The sequence below is a fragment of the Alligator mississippiensis genome, chromosome 14 (genome assembly GCF_030867095.1).
Source record: "Alligator mississippiensis isolate rAllMis1 chromosome 14, rAllMis1, whole genome shotgun sequence".
In the NCBI taxonomy this organism is placed as follows: Eukaryota; Metazoa; Chordata; order Crocodylia; family Alligatoridae; genus Alligator; species Alligator mississippiensis.
The window spans coordinates 34,356,598-34,382,921 of record NC_081837.1 but is presented as its reverse complement, the minus strand read 5'-3'; the positions used below and the strand labels follow the sequence as shown (position 1 = coordinate 34,382,921).

The following is a 26,324-nucleotide window of genomic DNA, read 5'->3' as shown; positions in this document are numbered from 1 at the left end:
GCTGAGGCCCAAGACCCCTGCCTGGTCCTGCTCTCCCACTCTGGCCCCTCCAGTCATCACTGGTTCTTGCACCCAGCTGCCTCTGCCGAGTCTGCTCCTTCCTGCAATGATGTCAAGCAGCTTGTGGTCCCTAGAAGCTGGCTTCCCAATGCCCCCACGCTGTCATTCCCCTCCAGCCACCCCTCACTCCCTGGGGTCAGGAAGCTGCTGTGCAGCACAGCTAGGGGTTGCAGGGCTGGCCAGAAGGGTTATGCTGTGGTCCTGCCTCACCCCCACTCCCCAGGACCTGGAGCAGGCACCCAGCACTGCCACCCGCTCCCCTCCTGTGCTCTCAGTGGCCGTGGGAACACGGGCTACCATGAGTTGTCCCCTCCACGTTCCCTCCACTTTCTCTGCCAGCCCAGCCACGTTGACATTCCAGCCAGAGAATCGTCTCTCAGCAGGTTTTGCTCATCCCTACAAGGTCTGGTCCCAGCAGAGAGAGCACTGGCTCCTCCTCCGGCCTTCCCATCCCCCAACGAGTTCTCCTGTAAGGTGCCACCCTGCTCTGCCTTCTGCCTGACCTCACACTTGCACACAGTTAACTGCATCGCCCCCACCGGGGCCCTCCAGCAGCCTTGGGCAGAGCAGGCCTGGCAGGAATGACCAGAGCAACAGGGAGCACAATGCCTGGCTTCCACTGCCTGGGTCTTGCCAGTCCCTGTCAGAAGAAAGGCTGTAATAAGTGATTCCCCCATGAATTCCTCTCTCCCCTGGGGGACTGAGGGCTCGAGGTTAGCAAGAGCCTTGGCTGGAAGGCAGTTTGTGAAAGGGCAGAGCCTGACTGGATATGCCTGGGCTGGAAACCCCATCAAGCCCTGCCACCTGTGCACACAGCACTGTGACCCCTCCTGCGCAGTCCCACCTGGCAGCACGGTACTCACAAGAGACGGGGCACCTGCACCAGCCAGCGCACGTTGTTGGAGTGCACCTTATGGTACACAGCCCACCTGGCCAGCTTGTCCCACTCGTCCCGTGAGCGGCCATAGATGGAGAGGCGCAGCTCCGCGTTCTGGTACTTGCTCTCCTCCAAGTCAAACATCACCTCCTGCAGGGAGGGAGGTCACTCAGTGGGAAATGCCATCCCAACCAACTGGCCAGGTTGGCAAAACCTGGGGACAGGTCTTGCATATGCCCCAGCAAGGCAAGATCCTGCTTACACACTTCAGTGCAGCAGCACAATGCGTGTAGGCTTGGCTTTGGCACGCACACTACTTCACAGATCAGACAGGCACATGCATGTCCACCCGAGCCAGGAAGGACCAGGGTGCCACCTCATGGAAAATGAGGCACCCACACCATGCTCAGGTCTCAGCCAATAGCCAGCCACAGGTCCACTACTTCCTGTGCAGTCTCCTTCTCAGTACCATCCCCCAGGCTCATGCACACAGGCTGGTTGGTTTTCATGGAGACAGGTCTCCAGGTCATTGCAGGGGTGTCAGCCTCCTGAAGAGGTATGTGGCCCAGGCAGCAATGCCATCCCTCACCTTGATGATGTGGGCAAAGTACTTCCCCGAGACCCGGTTGTCCGTCTTGATGAAGATCTCACGCAGGATCGACTCCCCAATGGGGTTGTACTTGGCATTGAACTTGTCAAAGCGGTGAAAGGTGTTACGATCCTGCCATGGGACAGAGACACCTCAGGGAAAGGCAACAAGGAGAGGACCTGGCACCTCCCCACTCCCCACTGATTAGTGCTTTCCAGGATCCCCTTCCTCAAGATACAACTACTAGTACCTCCCACAAGGACAGGCTGCCAGACACTTGTAACTCTTCAGTCCCTGGCCTAAGGCATTCAAGTTCCACGGCCTTCAACCCCCACTCCTTACAAGATGCTCCTCCTCACCCAGCTCTACCATCTCCTAGTCCCAACAGCAAAAGAAAATCCACTGAGCTCAGTTCAGCTCAGGCCACGGGAGACCAAGCTGCCTCTCGCACCCATGGCACATCTCTATAGGCCAATGCTGGGGGAAGGCTGGATGCCTCTGCTCATCTCAAGAAGTGAACCAATAAAGGACAAGAGCAAGATAGCTGGTACAGAAATAGTCTCTTCCCTCCAACCATGCCCCAGATGCAAACCATCACCCTCCTGCAGCAAGCAGGCGGGTGCTGGATGAGCAGCATAGCAGGACAGCCTACCGCATGGACGTCCAGCGTGTCTACGCTGAGGTCGTAGGCTGTGAGGTTCATGGTCTCAAAGACCTCCTTCAGGGTCTGCTCCTTGCCCTTCTCCACATGAACAATCTCACTCAGGTGCTTCTTCATGGCCCGCTTGATGAAGCGCAAAAGGTGTTTCTGGTTCATGCAGGAGGAGGCGTGGATGTGGGTGTCCACCTGTTCAACGGAGAGGACACATGTGACTGGACCCCAAGGCACGAGGCCTCAGCCCACCCTCCACAGACAGGACCTTCACCACTAGGCGAGAGCCCAAGGAGTAGAGCCTGGAAGCCATTACTGTCCCCACTGCCTGGGGGAGCCTCAGCCCCAAGAGACAGGTGCCCACATCACCAGCACAAGTGTCTCCCTTTTCAGCACTAAATGGCTTATGCGGGCAATGACTCTAGAAAGGGATCAAAGCCTGTGGCACCACAGGCCATACAGCTGGGGGTGGGAAGCTGGGCTCAGCTGCCAGGCCAGTGATGTGACAAGGCCATGGGGCAGTGGACAGGGACAGTACCTTGCGGATGTTGTAGAAGTCACGATGCGGGACCTTTTTCTGAGCCGCCAGTTCCTTCATCTCATTGAGCAGGACGTGCATCTGGAACTTGGAGCTCAAGTACTGCAGCCGCCGGTAGCAGAAGGATTTTCTGGCCAAGGGCAGGGCAATGGATTAGGATTCAGGACTAGTTACCATCCCTAAACCAGCCCTACAATGTCCAGGGGCAGCTTCTGCTTTGACACTCTGGACCCTGGCTTCCACTGCAGGCTCTGCCAGACCCACTGATAAGATAGCATTATTCTTTGCATCATCCAGGGGCTGAGGATGGAGTATCCCCATGTCCTCAGTCCCTGAGGCTGGACTGGCTCCATTCCCGTACCAGGCCAACTCAGGGAAGGGCCTGGTTCTGCTGCTTTGAGAGTCCAGCAGCCATTCTGATAGAGCAGAGTGGGAGACCCACAGGCAGCAGCTGCTGCATAAGCCACGCATCCCAGCCCAACGCACACACAGCTCCCACAATGCAGGTAAGAGAAGGTGTTGTCCTTACATGGGCCCATGGATGATCAGAGCCATCAGGAAGTTCATGTCAGCGACGAACTCCTGCAAATCAGGGTACGGCAGGTCCAGCTCTGTGCTCCTGCAGGAGGGAACAGGGCAGTAGGCTCATCACACAGAAACAGAGCACGCACTAAAGTCAGGAGACACCTCAAAGCCAAGGCTCCCCATGGCAGCAGAGGGCAAAGGGAGCTGGGGGCAGGAGGTGCAGATGCAGAAGGGATAAAATGCAGTACCGTGCAGGAGATCTTGTAAGCTCACTGCCCTATAACAGGCTGAACAGACTCACAGGGAGATGGCACACAACCCTGACACCCCCAGGGGGAGATCATTTTCCTAGCATGCACTTGGCTTCTCCCAGTTTCCCCCTTCTCGCTAGACCAGGCACCAGGGGTTCCTACCCCACCAGCCCCCTTCGCTTACTTGTCAGTGACATCCTGCTTGGTGTAGACATGGACCACGCCATTGACCATCTTGAGGCCAAAGCCCAGGTCGCTGGGCATGGACTGGGGTTCGCAGGTCTCGTAAGGGTGCCGGTCCGTGAATGGTGGGTGCACCGGAGCATCTGCAGACAGGAGCACAACCCCCAACTTTAGGCAATGCCTGGCAGTCCTGGCCACTAGTGTTCCCATACTCCATTGCAAACCACGGTGCATTGTACCCTCCTCCTCCCCCACACTCTCTTTCCTCTACCCACATTCCTGGCTGTGACCCCTCCTCCACCACAAAGACTCCTCTCCCTCATGCTCCCCAGCCAAGGACTCCTGGGTCTGACTGCCCTTACTTCGAGCTCTGCCTGGAATAAGGGCAGCAGGAAGTGCTAACTCAGCAACTGGGACAGGAGCCCAATGGGAACTGAGAATATGGCTTCCAGCAGTGGCGGCACATAGGGGGTGCACGTGCACCCCCTGAGAGCACTGGTGCACCACCTGATGGCCACGTTCACTGCTTAGGTGATGGGGGGCGGGGGGGCAGCCGGAACGCTGGTGCCCCCCCGCAAGTGCCAGCCGATCGCTGTACTCGCTATAGCCGCTTTCAGGAGTGGCTGCAGCCAATTCTGGAAGCGGCTGCAGTGAGCACAGTGATCAGCCATCATGGGATCCATCATAGGACCCACCCCGGACCACAGGATCACCTGCGGGGGCCCCACCCAGACTGCCCGCGGGGGGGATATATGCCCCCCTGACTAAGGTGGCACCAGTCACCCACGACTTCCAGCTTGGCTCAACCCCATTCTCACCCACTGGCCCAGCTGGAATCATCCCTTTCGCCCCTGCCATCATGCCCCAGACATGAGGGCATCTCAGGATTTTACTGCTGCACACCTTCTCCCCTGGCTTGCCTATATACCCCAGCCTCACCTGCAGCCACAGGGGTCTCTGGGATCTCATCACAGACCCGGGTCTCAAGGGGCTTCTCAGAGAGGTCCTGCAGGTAGCGGGAGGTGGTCTTGCAGAAGCTCTGAAGGGAAAACCCCATGTACTTCTCCCGGATGAACAGCGCCTTCACCACGCTCTTGGCTGCATCAAGCAGGTCCGTGAAGGGCACCTGAAGGAAGGAGAGTGGAGGATTCCAGTCCCAGTTGGCTACAGAGGAGACAGGACGTCAGGGACAACAAGACCCAGAAATAGGTCTGGGAGGGTCTATCTGACTGCAAATGCCAGGAACATGTGGACACCAGAGATACGAAGGTAAAGAAATAGGGCTGGACTTTTAACTATGGAAAGAGAGCTTGAGCTCTGGCTGATGGGTAAAGGGTTAAATTAAAGACAACAGGACCTGGAGCAGAGGCCTGGGCTTGAACCTGAAGCGCAGGGAGATGCCGTGTGAACACAGCAGAGGCACCCCACAGAGGGAAAGGATGCTCAGCCAGGAGAACGGGCCAGGCAGGCAGGCAGAACACAGCATGGAGTGCAGGCCCAACTCCTCATCCCAATCCTGCCCCAGGTCAGGATACTGGCTGGCTTGGGTCGGGGGGAAGTGAAACATAGGAAACACAGTATCTTGGGCTTTCCCCAAGCAGAAGGTGTCAGCTCCCAGCAGTGGGAACTGACTGGCTCCTGCAATGGGGCTTCTGGGAAGACGGGGAAGGATAACCTCAGAAAGCCTTAGCCCCTTCCCATGAGGGCCCCCAGGCCAGGCAAACTTACCCCGCACTTCTCTTCCCCAGAGATGGAGACCCTCTGGAATTCCCTCTCCAGCAGCACTTCCCGCTCCTTTGGGACATGATCCACCAGGTCCTCGCTCTGCTCCTTGAACAGCCTGCAGAGGGAGGAGGAAGACCCGGGTCAGACAGCAGAGGCGGGAGGCCAGACCCGGCTGCTCACAGACACTCCACGGTCCAGCCGTCCTGTCCAACTGGTCCACACAAGCACAGAGACACCCACGACACGACACACTGCACATGGGGACATGCTCTGCAGGGACTCGGCCTCCTTCTGCTACCACAGCCCCATGCTGGACCAGGGAGGGCTGCAGGTGTCTGCAGGGTAGGGGATGCTAACAGCTGCTGGGGTCTCACTGGCCATACTGGTATTCCCACAACTATTTAGTCCCTGGATTAACAGCTTAGCCCTGCCCTGGGGAAGCTGACAGAAAGAAGTCTATCCCCACATACCTGGCACTTCCTACCGTCAGAAGATGACTCACTACAGGGACCAAACAGACAAACCCAGCTGCACTCCTGGGCAGCTGGTCCCTGGGAACTGTCCTGCTAGAAAGACCCCCTGCCCCAGGTGGCTCAGCAAAGCAACACGCAAGCAATGAAGGAGACAGAAAAACTCCAACAGAACAAATGGCAGAGCCAGCACCAGCCGCAGTGGCCAGAAGCAAAAGACAGGAGGGAGAGGAAGCTGAGAGCAAGGTGGCTATGGACAGCACCCGGTAGGGCTGGTGCCCGGGCTCTTGCATTCTTGAGGTGGCCATGCTCAGAGTGCCCAAGACCCAACCATGTGCCCATACACACTGGCTTGCAGCAGTAGAAGAAGCTGGTTTCTCCTTCCATGACACCCTCCCCACTCCTGAAGCGAGATCCCTACCTGCACGGCTTCACAGGGGCCGCTGGCTTGGCCAGGGAGACGAGCTCAGGACCCTTCCCTCATGGGGTGGGGGGTCATGCTAACCTGCTCAGCTCTATCCCTTTCCCCTACTCCAACTACCTGTCCTCAGTACACACACTTAGGAAGGGGAGAGGCAGAGGTCAAAAAAGACCTGGATTAACCCCTTGGGCACCAGCTGAAGAGGTATTGTGGTGCTCTCTGGCTTCTCTTCATAAACTTAGACACCTCCCTTTCCACCCAGGCAGATCCCACCAGAAAGAGGGAGGAAAGTAACGTCTCTCCCTGGCCAGCCAGGGCTGGGTTTGGGGGATGGATGAGGACCCAGCTCCTGGGGTGTTGCCTACCCCGGGGCAGCCGCAAAGAGAGGTAAAGCCGGACACTCACTGTAAGTCAGCAGCACTGTCAATTTTCAGGAAGTCCTGTTTGGCTCTGAGTAAAATGTCCGGCTCTAGTCTGAGGACAAACGGGTAGCGGAGGTGGAGGCAGGGATGGACAGATGGACAGACAGACAGACAGACAGGGAGGGAGGGAGGGAGAAGGAGAGGGGGAAAAAGAGAAAACATGAATGTTAATGCAAAAACCAAACACCAGGCACAACAGACGCAACCACATGAAACCCACTGGGAGGCAGGACCTGAGAGAGACAGACAGAGAGAGAAGACCCAAGACAGATGGGGGCTGGTGGGACCCACGAGGGGCTGGTGCTGAGGGGGACCCGAGACCCCTGCCCACCTTTCCCCATCTTCACCCAGTGTGCTCCTTTGGGGTGATGGGGCTTTGGGCAGGTGAAGGACGTCGAGGGTTTACTTTTCCTGGCGGACGGGACACTGCACACAGTCCAGCCAAGGGAGAGACACACACACATATACACACAGTCCTGCTGGGTCATGGTGCCCACCAGGCAATTGCTCCTGGCCAAGGGTGCAACGAGCTTCTCATAGCTCTGAGCAGCACAGTTCAAAGCTCAAAAGGTGAGCCCCCAGCCGGTCTGCTTCCAGGTCCCAGGCGCACTGGCTGAGGAAGTTTGCTTGTGTCCATGGGACCTAATCAATGTTCCTCCCCCCTCTCCACCTCAAGCAGGGCAAGACCACGAAGGACCACGGTCTTACTTCACATCCTGGCTGATCTGCCGTTCCAGGCGCTGGCGCCTCTCCTCCAGCTGCTCGATGGGGCTGTCCTCGGGGAATTCATAGGGGGCACTGCGCATCTCGCTCTCTGCCAGAGAGCGGCAGAACAGCTCCTGGGGACAAATCAGCACAGGGCAAGCCCGTGAAGGTCAGCCCCCAGCTCAGCCCTCCTGTTGTGCCCTTGGCACTGCCTGGGATGAGCTGCCCTGGCCTCAGAGAAGCTCTCCAAGATCACCTGGGTTCTGCGACAGAGAAGAGCATCAGGCTCCGGAAGGCTGCACCCAAGGGCAGCAATGCAGACCTATTCAATGGCACCAGCAACCTGGGACTGCTGATGGGCAGTCCTCAACCTGGATCCCCACAATGGAGCATCCGCCCCTTGCTGGCAGCCACATGGGAGGCTTGTTAAAAGCAGAGAGGAGACAGAGTGCTTCTGCCCAGAGACCTGCATTCATTAAAATGCCAAAGCAGAGGCTCTGGGGCTGCCTGGGTAGCTCTCAGTGCAAATGCTCCTCTGCTGGGCTCGTGCTGAGCTGAGCCATGCTGCTCCGCCTGCCTCCCTGCTTCAAGGGCTCCTGACAAAAGCACTGATCCCTGCCCGAGCAGATGATGATAAATTTGCCTTCAGGGGGCTGAGGATTTCATCGGTCAATGGCTGTTTGCGTCCTGGCTGCCGGGCTCGTGGCCACACAACAGGCCAGTCAGTAGATGCCCTGCCAAGCACAGTCGTGGCAGAGGGGGAGCGGGGGAGCAGGGTCAGCTGGCTGAAGGGAGGGTGGGGAAACGCCAGGCCAGCTCTGCTCTGCCAGGATTACCCCTGCTGAGCGGAAATGCAGTTCGATTATTGGAGCCAGCAGCTGCTGGAGGAGACACACAGCTATCTATACGCAGGGCGCCTGTCAGGGATGGTGGCAGGATCTCCAGCTGGTGTAAACTGCTGTCACTCCTTGGACTTCAACAGGGCTGAGCCATTTATCCCAGCTGAGGGTTTGGCCCAACACTGCCACAAGGCTGGCAGCACTGGGTTTACTGGGACCATCCCAACAAGAGGAACCTGCCTTCCAGCAGCTGAGACCTGGCAAACTCGCACCATAGGGGAGAAAGAGGCCAAGGGAAAGTGGAAACCGAGGGCACCCACGTATGCTGCAGGGCAGGGAAGGGAGAGCACACGAGTAAGTAGATTCTGCAGCTCTGAGCCTGGCAAGATGCACATGTTCCCGCATAGATCCCAGCAGAGACCGTGGGCCCAAGGCTCTTTGTCACATGGGCAGCAGAGCAGAGGCCATCCATGTGCAGAATCAGAATTGGGCTGGTCTTGGCCAGGCATCAGTGACCGTAGCAGTGCATGGCTGGCAGGAGGAGGGAGGAAAGGCCTGGGAGAAGCAGAAAGAGGAGCAGACTGGACAGCAGGACATGCTGGGAACAGGTCAATACCTACCTCAGCAATCTCCTTGTACTTGCCATCCATGGAGGTGCGCAGATCAACAGGGTAGTGCTTCAGGCAGTGAGGAGTCCCTGGCAGGGAGCGTGCAGACTGCAGGGTGCGGGAGCCTGTCCCGCTACGGACCTCTGTGGAAACACAGGCAGAAAGGCTCAGCCAGCAGACAAACTGAGTAGGTGTGCCCAGGCTGCCACGGGCCCCTCCCAGAGAGCCACGGTCAGCAAAACATGGCCTAGACTCCTTGCGATCCCTCTGCCAGCTACAGTGGGAAGGTGACGGCTAATAGATCTAGGCTGGTGCTCCATGCTCATCCCCACAGCCTCCAGGCATCTCCAGCATACAGCCAATAGCAATGGCAAAGCCCCTAGTGGACATACTTCAGCTTTTCTCCCTCTCCGGCAGGTGAGTTTGCTTCTACTTCTGTTGCGGGAGGAAGCACAGAGAGAGGAGTGTCTGTAACGATGTAATAGGCTGCTCCTCTGCAAGTTTCACCCTTGGATCTCCAAAGTGCGTCACAGCTATTACACCTTGGTGGGCAGGTGAGCGATAAGGAAGTATCCGCCCTGATCTTACAGCTGGGGAAACTGAGGCATGAGAGGAGGAAGTGATTCACTCAAGGTCGCACAGCAAGTCAGTGACAGCTACAGCTAGGCCCAGCAGCCTCGACTCTCGGCCCCTGCTCCAGCTTCTGTTGGCAGGCAGCAGCTCAGACATCTAGAGCTCCCAAGCCAAAATTGAAGCGAGCTCCAAAGAAGGCACAAAGCGTCCCTCCCACCCCACGAAAGCAGACACTGGTCCCTGCTTTATCACCAGAAGATCTAGTGCCTTTCCTTGGAGTCATTCTTTTCTCTAAGCAGTAAACAGCAGAAAGGTTTCCAGTGGCACTGGATACCTCAGAGGCTCAGCAATACCCAGATACCACAGCAATAGATGCTACGTACAAATCTGAGACATGGGGGTAACAGGAGAAGGTGACTCGCTCGCTGCTAGGCAGCTGCGGCAAATCCAGTCTGGATGGGCGGTAATAGGAAGATGTCACCATGTCAGACCTGGGGTTGCAGCCAGAATAGAACTAAGAAGCAGGTCTTAGCCCAGATCCTGGGGAAAACAGACCCTGGGAGCCAATAAATAAGCACCAATTGGCTTCTTCTTTGACAGGAGTTATTTATAGGCCACTCTGGTGCTGTGCACTGCAAGCGCCACACATCTACAGACTCATTCATTTAGCCTCCTGTAAGACAGTGAAGCATCATCTGCTGTTATTAGGTGGGGAAACTGAGGCACAAAAGTCCCCATTTCCAAGGGTCCAGCTTACACTAAGGTACCTAGATAAAGCCTAGCTTTTCCAAAGAGCTCAGCACCTGTCAAACACCCAGCAGACAGAGCTACTATGCAGCAGCAGAAGGAAAAACCCCTTTCGAAAACCTGGCTTGAGAAAGGAAGCGATTTCCCCACAGGGACACAGGGAACCTGTAGAAGATGCAGGATGAGCCAATTCTCAGCCAAGCGCATTACCCACAGCAGCACCCGACTTCTCCCAGAGGCCAAGACCTGAATGGCGCTGGAGGCCAAGTTTTACTCAGCCCTAGAAGCAGCAGCCAGAAGAAAGCAGACCCAGAATCACAGAGAAACTAGAGCATCTGTTTTAATGGGTGAACTGGCTTTTGATACTGTGGCCTTGGTCCTCTGATGCGGGCAGAAGTTCCCTCCCTGCTTCCTGGCCACCCCCAGCTCCTACACAGGGCACACGGGAGGGCTAAAACATCTCTTATGCAGAAAAGCTTTCCTATTCTTCCCCCATGCTTAAACCTCCAATGCTGCATTTAGCAGCACTGCTGCCAGGCTGCAGGATGCTGTAGTTGATGGGCTAGCAGTCTGATGGGCTGGATCAGGCCCTGATCCATGGTGTCCTGGATGCTCAGTGCAGGGGGAAGGCGTGGTTACAGGGGCAGGTGATTGCTGGCATACTTGTAAGACTAGTGCCAAGAGGAACAAGACACCCAAAAACAGAGGGCAGAAAGGAGGCTCCCATCATGACATGGCCAGTTTCACCACAGGAAGGAGGAAGAGCCCCAGTGCTCAGGACATGGACAAACCTGCTGGGAGGAAGAGTTTATTACCTCTCCCTACTGTGGCATTTCAATCTTCTGACTGCTGAGGCAGACATACCATCCTCCCTGCTGACAACTACAAGCTGCAGCTGTGTTTTTAAGAGAAGAGGCCAGTTCCTACCCACTCCTCAGCCTCTCTCCTACCTGCCCCTGCTCACAACTTTCCTGAAATGCAGTGTGACACTGGTCCCAATTCTCCTACTGCCCCTTGAGCTCTGAACAGCAGCTCTGAAACTGATGCCATCTCGGGCGTTTCACCCTTGGGCTGCCCTGAGACTAAGCTTGAAGCCAGGGCAATGGTGCTGGTGGGGACTCCACACCCAAATTCCCGTCGGCCAGGTTTGTTCTACAGCCCACGACTGCCACAGGCAATTTTAAATTCCTCAGATTTCTCCCAGAAAGTTAGACTTGGCCACCAAGGTGTAGGTGAATTTGGTCTCAGACATGCCCCCGCCCCCCCCCCGGGAGCAGCTGCAAGGGCATCAAAGGTGCCAAACAGAGGGGATGGCTGGCAAGGGGTTAAAAAAAACCATCACTACTCAACCCAGGGGGATGTGCAAGGAGAGCCCTTTCCACTGGGAAGTGCTGAACATGCTGCTGAGCAGCAGCGAGGCGCTGCCCCAGAGGTGGCTGCATTGCAGTGGTGGGTAAAGCAACTCGCCTGAAACGAAGAGGACTCGGGGAAGGGGAAGCTGCTGTTATTAGCACGCTGTAGGGCAGGCAGCAGCCCCTTTGGGACTGATTTAGCCCGTCTGCTCCCCAGGGTGGGACACCTCTCAGCCTCGGAAACCGCCAAATTTGGAGCTGATGTAGCAAGCCTGGGTGGAAAGGGACTGGCTTAAATCTCTGCCCAGTTACTCACATCCTGATGTCACCAGGTGCTGGTCTGGATATAGGCCACATCTCTGGGGAAGGCTGCGGCTCCGCTCAGCCCTTAAATCGGTTAACCCTTCTGTACCTGCCTCCCTCCGTCCGGCTGCCACCTGCGTGCAGCAGCGACGCATCCAACGGCACCTGGTGCCCAAGCTGCGGCCGGAGCTCCCCTTTCAGCCCCTGCAGCCCCAGACAACCCCTGGCCCCGCCTGAAAGAAAAAGCTCCGTGCTAAGCTGCTAATGACTCTCACATGTCTCCCTAATGGGCTCCCATGCACAGTGCACGCCATTCATTAGGCAGAGCAGCCGGGATCCGAGGACAAGGCTCAGCACCTCCTGCGCTGTCCTGGCCCCGCAGCCCCAGCTCTGCGTGCGACCCCTGCCAGACCGTGCGCCGGCACTCGTGCACCCCGCGGCTGCAGCATCCCCCGCGCGCGCGCGCCCGCCTACCTGCGCCCGCCGCCGCCGCTCCCGGACCGCTCGGGCCGTACCAAGCGCCGCGCGCCGCGGGGGGGGGCGCCGGTCCTGCAGCCCGGCCGGGCCACGCGGCCCCGGCACGTGGTGCGCCCGCGGGAGGGGCCCGCCTGCACCGGGAGCGCCTGCCTGCTCTGACCACTGGGCGTCACTGCCCTCCCGCCCGTGGGTGCAGCCCAGCCGCGTCCCAGCGCCCTGCTCTGACCACTGGGCATCAGTATTGGGCTGCAAGGATCCCAACCCCCCTGCTCTAACCACTGGGATGCTCTGCCCTCTCGGGCTGGGCTGCAACCCAGGAGTCTTGTCCTGTCTCTGGGCCCTACTGCCTTCCCAGGCGGGGGATGGAGCCCAGGTGTGCCCAGTATCCCAGCCCCGCTGCTCTAACCACTGGGCCGCACTGCCCTTCTGGGCTGGGGTGCAACCCAGGTGTCCTGCCCCGCCCCTTGCTGTAACCACTGGATCCTACTGCCTTCCTGGGCTGGGGCAGAACCCAGGAATCCTGCCCCCCCCCCACCTTTGCTCTAACAGCTAAACATCACTGTCCCTCCTGGGCAGGGAGGCATGGAGCCCAGGTGTCCTGCCCCCCACCCCCTCTGACCACTGGGTCACACTGCCATCTTCAGCTGGGGCAGATCCCAGGAGTCCTGCCCCCCCACCCCCCCACCCACTGGGCCACACTGCCTTCCGGGGGGAGGGGGAGATGGGACCCAAATGCCCTGCCCCCGTTCTAACCACTGGGCCAAACTGCTCCCAGGGGGCAGGTTATGGAACCCGGGTGTCTGGTCCTCCTTCCCCCCCACCCCCCACCTGCTCCAACCACTGGACACCACTGCCTTCTGGCAGGGATGGGACCCAGGTCTGACTCTACTCTGACCCTGCGCCCCCATCTCCCCCCAGACTGCCCCACTCTGCTCCCAGGCACCACCTCCCCCTGCTCTGGGCTATGGGGGGTGGTAGGACAGGGCTGGGCATGGAGGGGCCAGTCGATCACACCTCCTCCCTGCAGGGCTGGTGGGGCCTGGCAGCAGCCACTGATCAACGGAGCCACCTGCAAGGGGCTGCCACCACTACTCCCCACTTGGACAGTGCTAGCGCCGAGCGTGGCAGCGGAGACAGGCTCCACCGCCGCCAGGGCTGCCCCAGGCTGCCTCTTCCATTCCCATTGCAAGGTGCCATGAAGCCCCCCACTCCTCAGCCAGGGTGATGCTTTGGCCATTCAGCGCTGCAGAAGCTCAGACAAGGCTTTAACTTAGCAATCACTGGGCCAGAGAGGAAGGGGATGGGCTGTGGGGGCTCCTGGGTGACCAGAGTGGGTAGGGGGTGAGGTATACCCCAGTTGGGTAGGGGTTGATCCAGCAAGCATCCTTCTCAATTTGTCCCTTCACTGCCTACTCCGCTTGTCAGACCTCTGCTCCCTGGATCTGGCTCCCACCTACATGCTGAGCATGGCACCCAGGGGTGCTCAACTGCTAACAAAGCAGGCCTGGATCAGCAGTTTAACGAGGGCTGTGACAGCCATCCCACAGTACTGCCCTTGGATAAAGGGGGCTGGCACGCAGGCTGGGCAGTAAGATACAGCAGCTTCTCCAGAGGAAGTGAATTCTGGTCCCCAGGGTACATGCTGTAGGGAGCGGGCAGTACCAGCCATGTCCCTGGTAAACAAGCCTCTGGAATAAGCAGTTCACATAAGGAATGAGGCTCTTCACCAATGGGAGCTGCCCCTCCTCACTCCAGATCACGGGATCCCAGCCCCAGCTCTAAGCATCAGCTTCACAGAGCAGAACCCACTGGATCCTGGTAGCTGAGGCCTAGCTGGAGCTGGGTGTAAGGAAGATGCTCCTCCAAGGGACTGGAGAAGCCCATTCATTAATCACAGCAACTAAATACCTGCTCTTCCCACCAACCTCATCTGCAGCTGGAGGTATTCAGCCTTTGTGGGAGCTGGATCTCTAAGACATCTCTTTTTGGCTCCCTGAAGCCAGGGCCTGTACTTGAAGCCCTGGCAAAGAGGGCTTTGCAGCCTTGAGTCTGCTCCTTGAGGGCTGCTTGATTTTCTCACGGATACAGTGATTGAAAATAACAGCTTCTGCCTTTTGGAGCTGACCGGGCCAGCCTTAGGTTGGAGAGGCACTGCCTGTTCCCAGCCCAGACGTGGTAGCATGACACGGCCGCCAGGGCGAGCTGCAAACCCTCCACCCACCTGCCAAACCAGAAGCCAGCCTCCTCCCCTTGCTCCAGTCTGTATGCACTAGACCATGCTCCCAACCTGCTCCTGACTGTTCCCCCCCCAGAAACCCCATTCCCAACTCCCCCCTGGGGTGAGATGCCCACCAATCCCAAGTTCCTCTGGACAGGAAGATGCTCCCAAGTCCTCACTGTGGTCCCTCTGGGGTGCACCTGGAGCCCCCCACTGTTCCTTTAGTCCTCTCTCCATGGATCCTTTCCCTAGGCCCAGCATTATAAAACACTGTGCTGTTAGCAAGACACGAAGCAAACTCGGTTCCCCAAGAGCAGCAGCAGCAGCTTCTAGCAGGACACGCTCCCACGCACGCAGACTGGGAAAAGGGCCCTGTTAAGTAACCACACAGTCAACACCATTGCACAAGGCCAGGTTCCTCAAATGCTGCTGCCCTGTCCTAACTCAACAGCCTACCTCCATCCTGGGGCAGTCAGGGCTGTGCTTCCCCACACTCAGGAGGGACCAGCATGACACAGCAATGCCTGTTCTGCAGACCACAGCTGGCACCACCAACCGCAAAGGCCCCACCAACACTCTTCTATAGGGATTTTTAGCCAAAGGTCTGAGCCCTTTACAAAGAAAAGCCAAAGTAGCCACTGTCAGGGGGACGTAAACAGGAAATGGAGACATAGGGCAGGGAAGTGACTTGCTTGAGGCCGCTTACTGAGCCTGTGGCAGAACCACAAATGCTAGAATAGAAGCATTCCTGGCTCCCAGTCCTGTGCTCAGATCAGCCCATCTGGTATGACCATTCAAAGGGATGAGGGTTGGCTTTATGAAAATGTGCAGCTTTGTTCTAGAAGAATGCTTCAGAGAACCTGCAGATCCTAGCCTGGCAGAGACCATGCCCCAGCTGGGAGCTGCCAGATACTGAAGCTGAAGGTTTGGATGCAATGTCATTGTGGAAGGGACCTGCATGGAGCTCTCTCTATGGAAAGGTGGAGGCAATGGAAGAATAGCTCTGCATGCAGAAGAGGAGGGAGGCAAAAGCCTATGATTTCTGACATGCCAAATGGGTTTGTTGCTACCTAACAACTGTAATGTGGAATGGAAACATCTATGTTAGTAAACTGAGCCCAGCGACAAGGCACTCCTTTGCCTCAGCTCAGAGCTGGGGAGAAATGGGCACCAGTTGTGAACCATCTTAACCATGAGAGTCAGAGGGGGAAGATACTGCCCCCAGTCCTACCCAGACAAAGAACTCAAATCCAGTGCTCCTTCCAGATGTGCTCAGCCCTTTTCTTGCACCTCTGCTGGTGGCTACAACTGTGACTGCCTTTATACAGACATCTCCCAACCACCTCACACGCACCATTTCATCCCACTTCAAAGCATAACCCAGGGGATGATCCTGAGCAGAGAAGAGACAAATGAGGCCTGATCGGTCTTTTTTCCCTCTAGCATTGATGGAAAAGTACCAGCCAAGCAAACAGCAGTGTGTATAACTGCTAATAATGACTACGCTACTGCGTCTTGTGCCTGCTATGTCCCCACCTGCAAAAGTGGGCTGATCATGACTTGCACTGCACCTCAGGGGAGTCTGAATTCATTAAAGTCTGTACAGTGTCCTGAAGGCTCGTCTATACTTACAAGCTTTGCTGGAACAATCAGATACAAACACACAGCAGAGAGCTGTACTAGCAAACCACCCCAGAGAGACACCTGTGACAAAAGTAAAAGAGGTCTGGGGACCGTACAGGGACATGGACAAGCGAACAAATGTGAGCTAGTTAGAAACGGGGTATGCAGGAGGTCTGCAGGAACTTCCCATGTGTGCACTCTTATCCTGTGGCAAGTGACCCTTATAGCTTACGCCTCAGTGACCCAGGGCTAAACTGCCCCAGCCTAGTTTTTATTTACCGAAAGGTAAGAGCATGCACATGGCCAGTTAAAAACTTGCAAACCGCTAACCAACTCATTATTACTCATTTCTTTGTCCATGCCAAAGTTTAGCCTAGCTGTCCCACTGCGGTAAGCTATACCAGGAAGGTAAAGGACTCTTGCAGGGATCACTACAGCCACATTATGCATTATAGCATTATTTTTGCTCACATAGCTATATCAAGGGGATTGACTGATTTTTTTTCCCCACACTCTTGCATGCCCACATGACAATCCAACACATGCTCACTAGCCGCAGGGTGTCCCCCCGCCCCGCCATGTACAGCTCTGCTGGCAAAGCTTTAAATAGAGACCACAAGATGAGATCCTTCGAGAGAAGAGTCTGGAGGAGAAATACATGTTGGCTTATGAGAGATTCACAACCCACTTCAAGAGCAATTAAGGACCTGACCCCAGTTCTTAAATACTGTGCATCTCCTGTCACAGAGGAAAGTATGTTAAATGGTGCTGCCAATTATATCCTGAGAGAGTTTTTTCTTTTGTTAATTGTTTTTTTCCCCAGGTCATCCTTTTTATATGAAAGGAAATAAAAAGACTGCATAAAATAACACCCTGATTTTTCCCGTAACCACTGCTGATTTAAAAATAACCCTCTCTTATCCAAGAATTCACAGTGCTTTATCAATATTTCATCCCCCTTCCCCCTGGGAGGCAGGTGAGCCATTTAAATATACACAGAAACTGAGAGGCAGCAATGACTTACCAATCACACCACAAGCCAGTGACAGAGCCAGCACCCATGAGTCCTGGAGTCTAGCTCCCTTCTACTAGCCATTAGACAGTATGGTGTACTGGTATATAGCCACCAACATGCCTCTCTGGAAGGGATCAACCTTGCTAACCCCCCAAATAGACCAAATCAAAAGCTTTGTTACACTAGAGCAAGTTCACAACAGACAAAATAAAGGGCATTAAAGCAGGGCACACTGAGCCTATTGGCACTGTAAGACGGGATCTACCCACTGGCAGAGCCAGGGGTACTGGAAGTCCTTGTGACAGAGATCTATGAGGCACCTGAAACCATCTCTGCAGCACCTGTGTATCACACGATGCCCCTAGCTGATCAAGACCCATCAGCTTAATTTTTGCTACTACCCTGCCCCTTCTAGTGCATTGCTGAGCCTAAGCTGCACGCTTACTCTGCACTGGTGTCAACCTCTGTGCAAGATGGGAGAATCCAACCCTGGGGTCAGATCCTGGCCCTACCACCAACCACCTGCATGACTTTGCCCTGTGCCTCAGTTTCCCCACCTGCAGTAGCAGTATAAGATGCAGTTGCCCCTTTCAAAGTGCTTTGACAACCGTAAGCAAGAAGCAGCTAAGAAAGTGCTGAGGGTTCTCACGGCTCCAGGATCCAAATCCCTGATACGATGGGACCCCGTCTCACACTGGGCTTTCCCATCAGTACCTTTTAATCCAAGCTGGTGAAGGAGAAGCTGTGATATTAGTGTGCTCCTGCTCTCACGATCCCACGCTCTCTAGAGCTCTGGCAGAGTCTGATTAACGGTTCCTGGAATAATTACCACCCAGCGGGGTTCACTCGCTGGGAATGCAGCAAAGAATCCTGTACTAATCCAAGGCATGTTCCTAACTGATGGCTTTAACCCTTGGGAAGCCAGCTTTGCCACAGGCAGCTAAAGCCTTGCAAAGTGGCTAGTGTCCCGTATGGATCTCTGACTGGTGGGCAATGGCACAAGTCCCAAGTCCCCCTGGGTGTGTGTACCTTACCTGGCTCATACCCACCCACCAGGAAGCACCAGCAGGCAGGTGGTAGGAGGAGAGGGACAGGAGAGATTTCAGAGGCTCTTCCAACAGCTTGTAGGGGATCTGGGTGGGCCCCTCCCCTGGTTGATGATTGAGCAGAAAGGCCGGGACTTGATCAAAGTCCCAGGCTGCTGGGCCAAGGGGCAATGAACGGTTGCTGCGAGGCAGGCAGGGGCAGGAAATGGAACTTGGAAGAAGACCCCAGGAGCAGGGTGGAGAAGTGGGCAGCTCCTAGGTCCTAAAGGGCCCAGAGACGCCCATAGTTAAGAAAAACCATAAATATGATTCTAGGCCACGTCACCTGCTTAGCTTAGCAACAACAAACCTGGGTGTCCGAAGAGCAGCCTGAGAAAGACACGCATCCAAGGCTGGTGACAGCATCAGGCTGGAGTGCATGGGGATGAGTCACACAAGTCATCCCTGCAGGCACGTGCCCAGGTGAATCTCAAGTGCACACCCCAAGATCCTGCAGGCCAGACTTAAGTATGCTTCTTCCCACCCTCATGGTTCCTGGTCGATGATCACCCAAAGGCAAAGGGGCTCCTCTTCACTATAGTGCAATCACCCCAAAAACCCTCAGCTCTCTCCCTGCAGGAGGCCTGTTCCCAGCCCCGGGAGTCCTTGAGGCAAGTGTGTCCCTGGCAGCAGGAGCTTCCTCACAGGCCGTGCCAACTGGACCATGACATCCTTGAACCAGATTCCACATGGGAAGATTTCCTCATCTCCTCTCCCCTCCCCTCACACCCAGGCAATCCTGGAAACCTTTCTCTACTGGAATCTGGTCTGTCCCTTCCTCTTTCCTCCTCCTCACCTGCTCCACCACTAGGTGAGGAAATGTCCCCGTCACATGCAGCCACATGGATTCTATAACCTGCGCCCTGACAGACCCGGGACTGGCTGGGCGGGTTAAGCTGCCAGGTATTTCAGGAATTATAATGGCAGGCAAGAAAAGACAGGTATCGATCCACGTACAGACTTACACACACTCCTATCCACATAGGGATGGGGCATGCAAAGCACCCACATGACTATGCAGCACCCAAGAATTAGCAGCTGGACACGCACGCAACAGCATGATACACACTTGTTAGCATCTAGGTGTCCATCCTGCGTAGCCACATAACTCCACCATGTACATACAGTAGCATCTGTGTTCATCCTGCATCCCCACGCGCTACACCACGCTTCTGTTAGCATCTGCCTTGCACAGCTCCCATCTACACACTCACACATGAGCCCCAGTGGGGCTCCCAGGGCCCAGTGGGAATAGTAATAAATGAGTTACTCCAAAAATAACAATATGTCTGGAACACCGTCATCCAGAGTGCACAACACACCCCTCCACCACCACCCACACATGTCAATTAGCCAAGTGCATGGTGGGAATTTCTTCCTCCTGTGCCTGGCTCTGAAGCATCAGGTACCAGCTGCTGAGGCACTCAGATACCATAGCGATGGGTCTGGAGGAACCGAGGCTGAAAGAGGGCAGCGGACTGGAGCGCTGGTCTGATGCATTACACAGTGGGATACTGTCAAACCTAGAACAGCAGTTCCCCATGCTCTCTTACACACAGCACCCACACAGAGATACAGGCTTGCAAAAAAACACCCACCCAGGCACCCACATGCACCGATATGTAGGCAGTGCATCTCCAGAAGGGTCACAGGCCCTCCTCGACACTTACATTTCCCCAGGGCTCATGCTTTGATACCTTATATTTCATCTCCTGCCATGAGATACAGGCAGCCCAGTGGATGTCACTGGTATGCTATGGCCTGAGAATAGGACCCTAGGGTCACCAACAAGATGTTGCTCAGGTCCCTTGGTGTCTCTTGGATGTGTGTGGGAAGTGCATTTGAGGCTAGCATCCCCCTGGCTGAGCTCCTCTGCAGCACACAGGCTGTGGGTCTGCAGTACAGTGGGGAGAGGACGCCAGGCGACTTTCAAAGGAGGTGGCCAGGGGGACAGCCCTAAATTTTGATGCAGTTCACACACTCCAAGATCCATCTCTGCCCACCACCAACCAGCAATGGTCACAGAAGTGCAGCAATAATCTCAACACACGTGACAGAGGCAGGTAAGTACATTCCTCTCTGCTTTACAAAAGGGGAAACTGAGGCACCAAATAACAAAGCAACTCACCTGAAGAAAATAGGCAGCAAAGTCAGGAATAGAGCCCAGGTATCCTGACTCCCGGGTCCCCGTCCTCCCCACTGAATCGCGCTCTTTCCCAGAGCCAGGCAGAGAATCCAGCTATCCAGCATCCGCGGTCCTGCTCTAATCAATCGCTACCTGACCCTGCACGAAACGCCACGTGCGTATCACTCGCACACACAGCTGCACACCTGTCCGGAGTCCTCACACCCACGTCCTTCTGCAAGAAAGGCGAGGCACAAATCCCCTTCCTCCCCGAGTCCACCCCGGCCTGTGCCACAGAAAAACCTAGTCCCAGCCTGCTGCTTCCTTACCCTCCGCTCAGCACGCCCCTAGAAAGAGGCGCACCGCGGCCACCAGCATCCCACCCCGCTCCAGGCGGGCAGATATCGTAGGGGGATGATGCTCAGGATGCCACTAGAGCCGTATAAGTCCACTACCGTCCCCAGAGGATGGGCAATGGAGGGGTCCGGCCCTTCGCACGGAACAAAGGCTGTGATGTCCCCCCGCCGTCCAGCGGCAGGCGGGCACGCAGGAGCCGGGGGGCCTGGCCTGCGCTCGCTCACCTGCCATGGCGGGGGCCTGCAGGCTGGCCCTCTTCTTGAAGGGGTACTTGTTTCGGGGAACCCCGGCGGCGGATGACATCTTGCTTCCGTCTGCCCGGGCTGAGAGCTGTGACTCAGAGCTGCGGAGCCGGCGGGCGCGCCGGGCTGGGGACTCTTACTGCGGCGGGGACGCGGGAGGCAGGCCGCGCTCGTCCAATAGCCGGGCCGGGCCCCGCCCCTGGGCGATGATTGATGCAGGAAGCCCGGGGCTGGACCAAAGTCCCAGCCGGCGGGGCGCAGAGCTGCCCCCCGGGTGTTTCCTAGGCGACCGCCCCCAAACCCCGAGCATCCCCGGGTGACAAGCCGGCCCCGCTGGGGGGACCCGCACACACAGGAGCCGCAGGGCTGGCCAGAAACCCCGGGCTCGTTTCCACTAGGCTGCCACGTCCCGGCCGACCGCAGCTATTTCCCCTGTCGGATCCGGCCAGCGCCCTGGCTGCCAAGGGGGGCAAGAAGCCCTGGCATGTTGTTGGGGGGGTGGGTGGGGTGTGTGTGTGGACGCGATGCGCTGCCTACCTGCAGCCATGGCCGTCGGGGCGCGGGGCTGTCGCGGGCTGGGCTCGAACCCGGAGCCGAGGGGCGGTGCCGCGCCCGGCTCTTCCCGCCTGCGCCGCTCTTCCCTCCCGCCCCCCGCGCGCCGGGGCTGCAGGGCCGGGGGCGGCCGGCAGGGGCCGCGGGAGCGCACGGGAGGGGTGCGCGCTGCCCCTCCTGGGTGGGCCTGCGTGGTCCTGCCAGCCTGGGGCCAGCCTCCTCCATCCTTCGCTTGGTTCATCGCCAAACCGTGGGTTGGACACTAGGGTGTCAAGGGGACGAGGGCGCTGGCAGCGTCCCACCGCTGCGCGGGTTATTAAAATACGCTTGAGGACTCCAGATATTGCCGACAACCGTGAGGAAGCTCAGAGAAGAGGGAGAGGATCGGGGGAGATGCAAAGAGCCTGCTCTGCCTGACTAGGCCAAGCAGTCGCCTTAACTCTGCCCCGTTGGCCTGGGGCATGAAAACAACTTCCAGGAGCCCCCGATGGCTGGTCCAGGCTGGCAGCGTCTCCAAGCAAAGCCAGTCCCAAGGCTAGGACAGCTGCTAGCCTGGCCGCGGGTCCCAGCATCGCAGCACCATGTACGGAGGAGTTCGTGGGAGATGCCGGGGTGCTGGTTCAAGGAGCACAGAGCGGCCCGCGGCACAAGCCGCTGTGATTCGCTAGCACCACGGAGGAGGAGGCTGGGAGGCTTCTTGCTGCTGGGCCCTTTATGACGGGGTTTGAGCAGCATAATTCATTCGGGAGTGGAAATGGGGGTCCGGTGAGGCTCCGTCCTGAGTGAGCAATGGCACTAACCATTCAAGAGCTGTTTACACGCACTCAGGTGGCGATGGCTGACTTCTCCCTCCTGGAACAGGCCTGTTAAACGAGGGCTTGCACAAAGCTAAGGGTGGGTGGAGATCCCAGGCTCGGCAATGCTGAGAACAGAGCAAGGCCCTCCTAAACCCCTTTGCCACTCCAGCTGCGTTTAAGATGAACCCTGCCAAACTATGTGAGCAACAAATCAAGCAGGTATACAGCGCGTTTCATCTGCTCGCCACACAGCAACAATGAGGGATAAGTAGTCCTTACTGAGGATGGATAAACCGAGGCACAGAAAAATGGACTGTCTTGCCCAAGTCAAGCACAGCTGAAAACAAAAACCTGGCCCACTGCCACCCACAGGCATTCTCCAGCCCAGGAGATGTTTCATTTATGACAGGTGACAAATGGAAAAGCCATCTGTGACCCATTAAGAATATCAGCCCGTCTGGGCCAGAATACCCAGGCATGAAACAAGGTCCTAATTGTTCTTCCCCTGTAGCCAGCGCTGCCCACCTGGCCGAATCTCAGTCTGATGTGAGGGCCTTCACTACAAATATTTTCACTTGCCTACAGGATTTCCCCTCTTCTCCTCCCAGAGAGCTGAGCAGTGTTATTCTGTTACTGTTAAACAGCAGATGTACCACCTAAGAGGTGGCTGCATGGATGAAAATGGCTAGCTAGTTAGCTAAGGCTGGCTGTACCAAATCCAACACTGGTGCCTGAGTCCCTAGAACTCATACAGATGCTCTTCATATAGCTACTAGTTAGTAAATAGCTACCCACTAACTAGTATAGTTAGTAAATAGCTACTAACTGCCATGTCTGAAACCCTCCCCTGGAAAGCAGTAGAGGAGGGCAAGCAGTAGTAGCGATCTTCATTACTATGTATTAACAAAGAAAAAGCTGTACAAAATGCATTTGCTTTGTTAATGCATATGAATGAAGATCGCTAATACTGAATGTAAAACAACAGTCCCCAGCACCCAGAAGAGGGAGAGACAGTGCTTGGAAAAGGTTTGAGGGCAATTAAAATGTAGGGCATTAACAAGAGTCTGTTATGGAGACAGAAAAAAGAGCTCCCCAGGCAGAGGCCCACAGTGAGGGAGCTGTTTGCAAAAGGGAAAGGGTCTTACCCGGCAGTGTCAGTACACGCTGGTCTCTGCGTTGTCATTCAGGCTTCCCCCTGCCCCACACACGCTTCAGCTCGGTGCGCAGTTCTTAATCATATGACAGCTCATATCAGAGCTGTCTCAGGTGTCACAGCAAACGGGCCAGATCCTGATCTCAGTTCTGTTGCTGGAAACCCCATGCAACTGCTTTGCACCCATGCAGCTAGGAACAATACCAGCCTCCTGCACCAGAAACAGCACCCACCACACTGAAAGACCCCACTCAAGGATATCTACTATGGTTGCTCTGTTTGGACCTGCCACCCACTTCTCCACGGAGGACTGAGAGGCAGCCTGCTGCTTGCTCACCTTGCCACAGGGGTAACGGGTCTTGTTCAAGAGCTGAGCTCCAGCCTGGAGCTGAGTAACTCAAGCTACATGCACCCATGAAGAATCAGAAGAAGATGCATCATGGCTGTTGCCCATGTCCCATGCTCTCACTTGGTGCCTCCATGTCCACTCCCAACCCCTTCTGTCCTCACACCCATATATCTTTCATGCTTCTCAGTCCCCACTTGGCCCATCCAGCCTCCCTTCTCAGGGTTTTGTAACAGGGATAGGAAATATCTCACTGAAGTACAGCTTTTATGACCCCTCATTCTGGGAAAAGGGCCTGAATGACAACACGGGGCTGCATGGTCTGTACAAATGCTGGCCCCTTTCAGCAGGGATGCTCACTAGCAGGATGGGGCATACAGCTTGAGGCCTGGCTCTGACTGCCAGCAGGGAGCACTGGTGGCAGCGGCTGCTATGATGAGGCAGACTCTTGCCCACTGAGAAATGACATCCATCATCGGAGTGAATGCCTTGCAGTCACAACTGCCCCAGGCTGGATTACAACTGGCGTCCGCACAGGGCATCCACATCCCACAGAGATATTCCATCCCTGGAGATGTTCGTCCTCCCCAGCAGCTCCTCCTTTCTCTCCCTTCCTGCCACAGCCCCTCCTGGTCATTCCACCTCCAAACACGTCCCACTCAGCTCCCTCCACCTGTCTCCTGTCCCTCTGGTACTTAACTGTGGCTTCATGATGTGCCCAAGAGAGGCAAAGGGCCTGCAATGCCAGGGTAGATTTCAGTGCAAGGATTAGGACTCTTTCCCAGTGATTGCTCTGCAAAGTCACCCTAATCCAGGGCTAAAGAAGGGCATATTTTTAGAAAGCCTCTGAGCACAGGAAATTCCATGCCCACTCAGCCTGGAGCTCCTTCTTAACATGCACCAGAGCACCTCAAGGGGAGCCCCAAGGGAAAGGTATATTAAAGACAGTTTTTGGGGGGTGCCTGTACTATCCTGGGGCTATAACAAAACCGTGTGCAGCTACTGGCTCTGGCCTGCGTGCACATGGCACTCACATCAGAAAGAGGCAGGGTGTTAGGATCTCCAGTTGGGAACAGATCTCCGGGTAGGGAGGAGGAGGAGAATGCTGCTCCATGCCCCCTCCCTCATGGAGGGGAAGGTCACGGTCGGTCGGATGTTGTCCTGATTGAGAGGCAGGAACCCTGCTGTTTCAGAGGAGGCTGGCAGTCACACGTCAAATCATGGGCTATGCATTCTGCCCCTCCGTGGGCAGGGGCTCGGACACTGGTGGCTTTGCAGGTCGGGAATGGTGGGTAGAGGTCAAGGGGTTCCTTGATGTGGAAGTAAATCTGGTCTCCAGCTACTGGGCCAAGGGGAAAGAGGAGTTAATGACTCTCTTCCCAGGCAGGATCTACGTGTCCATCACTAGATGTACAACCACTTCCCCAGGCAGACCTCCACAAAGACAAGTTAGGAGAAGTCCACAGTCCAACTGCCAGCCCATGACACCGCACCTAACCCTAAACCCGAGCCCACCTTTGTCAAAGGCATCTCTGGGACTCATCCCAGGCTTCATTCATCCAGTTCAGAACCAGCCCCTGCGCATCCTAACTGTAATCCTTAGAGCATGCCCAGTCCCCATAGAGAAGTAGTTCTCTGTGTTAGTCTGAAGCTCAGGAGGAGGCCTGGCAGGGTGGCACCTTATAGACTAACTCATTCAGAGAGGCATGAGCTTTCGTAGGCCACAGCCCACTTCCTCAGATGTTGCAAATGGCAAAGTTTGGAAGAGATCTGCTATACCAGATGGGGCTGCAGCTTTGGAGGGAGGAGGCACTTTCTCTTGAGGACCTGTGAAAAAGGCACAGGTGTGTGAGGAGGCTACCACACATTCACCACCAAGCTGTCCGCAGTGCGGCTCAGGAACCAGAGGTGGAAGGGTCTCTCCTGTCCCAGTTTCCTGGATCAACTGCAGCTGAACATGAGATTAACATGCAGCAGAAAGGGTCTGGCTACCAAGAGGGGACAGGCTCATGCTACATCTTTGTTCTGCTGCCCTCAAGGGTCAAAACCCTGATGAACCAGAGGTTTCCACCAGTTTTATACTAGGGAAGAGAGAGCCAAAGTGAGGCCAGAGTGGGCACTGAGGGAGCTCTGAACCTTAGGGGGATTTATCCTGCTGTGATTAAGGCCCAACAGATTATGTTCCCTCTGAAAAGGAATGCAAGGAACATGAAGCCAGCCGCCCATCAGGAAGGCCGGGGCAGAGACAGGCAGTTAGAAAACCCTATGCTGGGAGAACATCAGAGAGGAATACCGAGTCATGTGAGGCACTCAGGGGAAAGTTACAGACAACTGGACAACATTAGCAGATGACAAAACAACAGAAAAATGCAAAAGCTTCATAAGGAGTTAATTGGAATATAAGTATAGCAGGGAGGAAAGAAATACAATAGGTCATGGAGGAGGAGGACAAGGACGAGGAGGAGGATCAAGTGAATAATGACCCCCAGGTGGC

At 56.1% G+C, this 26,324-nt stretch overlaps 1 protein-coding gene across 7 annotated transcripts in view; it reads right to left on the bottom strand.

The window, feature by feature from the left end:
* Positions 1-21,616, bottom strand: part of AMPD2 (adenosine monophosphate deaminase 2) — a 28,599-nt gene extending 6,983 nt beyond the window's left edge. The window contains exons 1-12 of one of the 7 annotated variants that reach the window (XM_014605460.3): positions 21,520-21,616; positions 8,878-9,008; positions 7,422-7,552; positions 6,697-6,765; positions 5,404-5,515; positions 4,615-4,801; positions 3,677-3,818; positions 3,246-3,335; positions 2,717-2,846; positions 2,179-2,373; positions 1,527-1,658; positions 924-1,087 (exon numbers count right to left, since the gene is read on the bottom strand). In XM_014605460.3, the coding sequence (XP_014460946.1) occupies positions 924-1,087; positions 1,527-1,658; positions 2,179-2,373; positions 2,717-2,846; positions 3,246-3,335; positions 3,677-3,818; positions 4,615-4,801; positions 5,404-5,515; positions 6,697-6,765; positions 7,422-7,552; positions 8,878-9,008; positions 21,520-21,529 (1,493 nt within the window). In that variant the 5' untranslated portion in view covers positions 21,530-21,616. Of the gene's footprint in view, positions 1-923; positions 1,088-1,526; positions 1,659-2,178; positions 2,374-2,716; positions 2,847-3,245; positions 3,336-3,676; positions 3,819-4,614; positions 4,802-5,403; positions 5,516-6,696; positions 6,766-7,421; positions 7,553-8,877; positions 9,009-11,853; positions 12,025-12,314; positions 12,337-18,207; positions 18,298-20,386; positions 20,570-20,964; positions 21,161-21,519 lie in introns of those variants that run through there. The other 6 variants (XM_006260054.4, XM_059717635.1, XM_014605462.3 and 3 more) reach the window with 6 other exon arrangements.
* Positions 21,617-26,324: the final 4,708 nt, after the last annotated feature.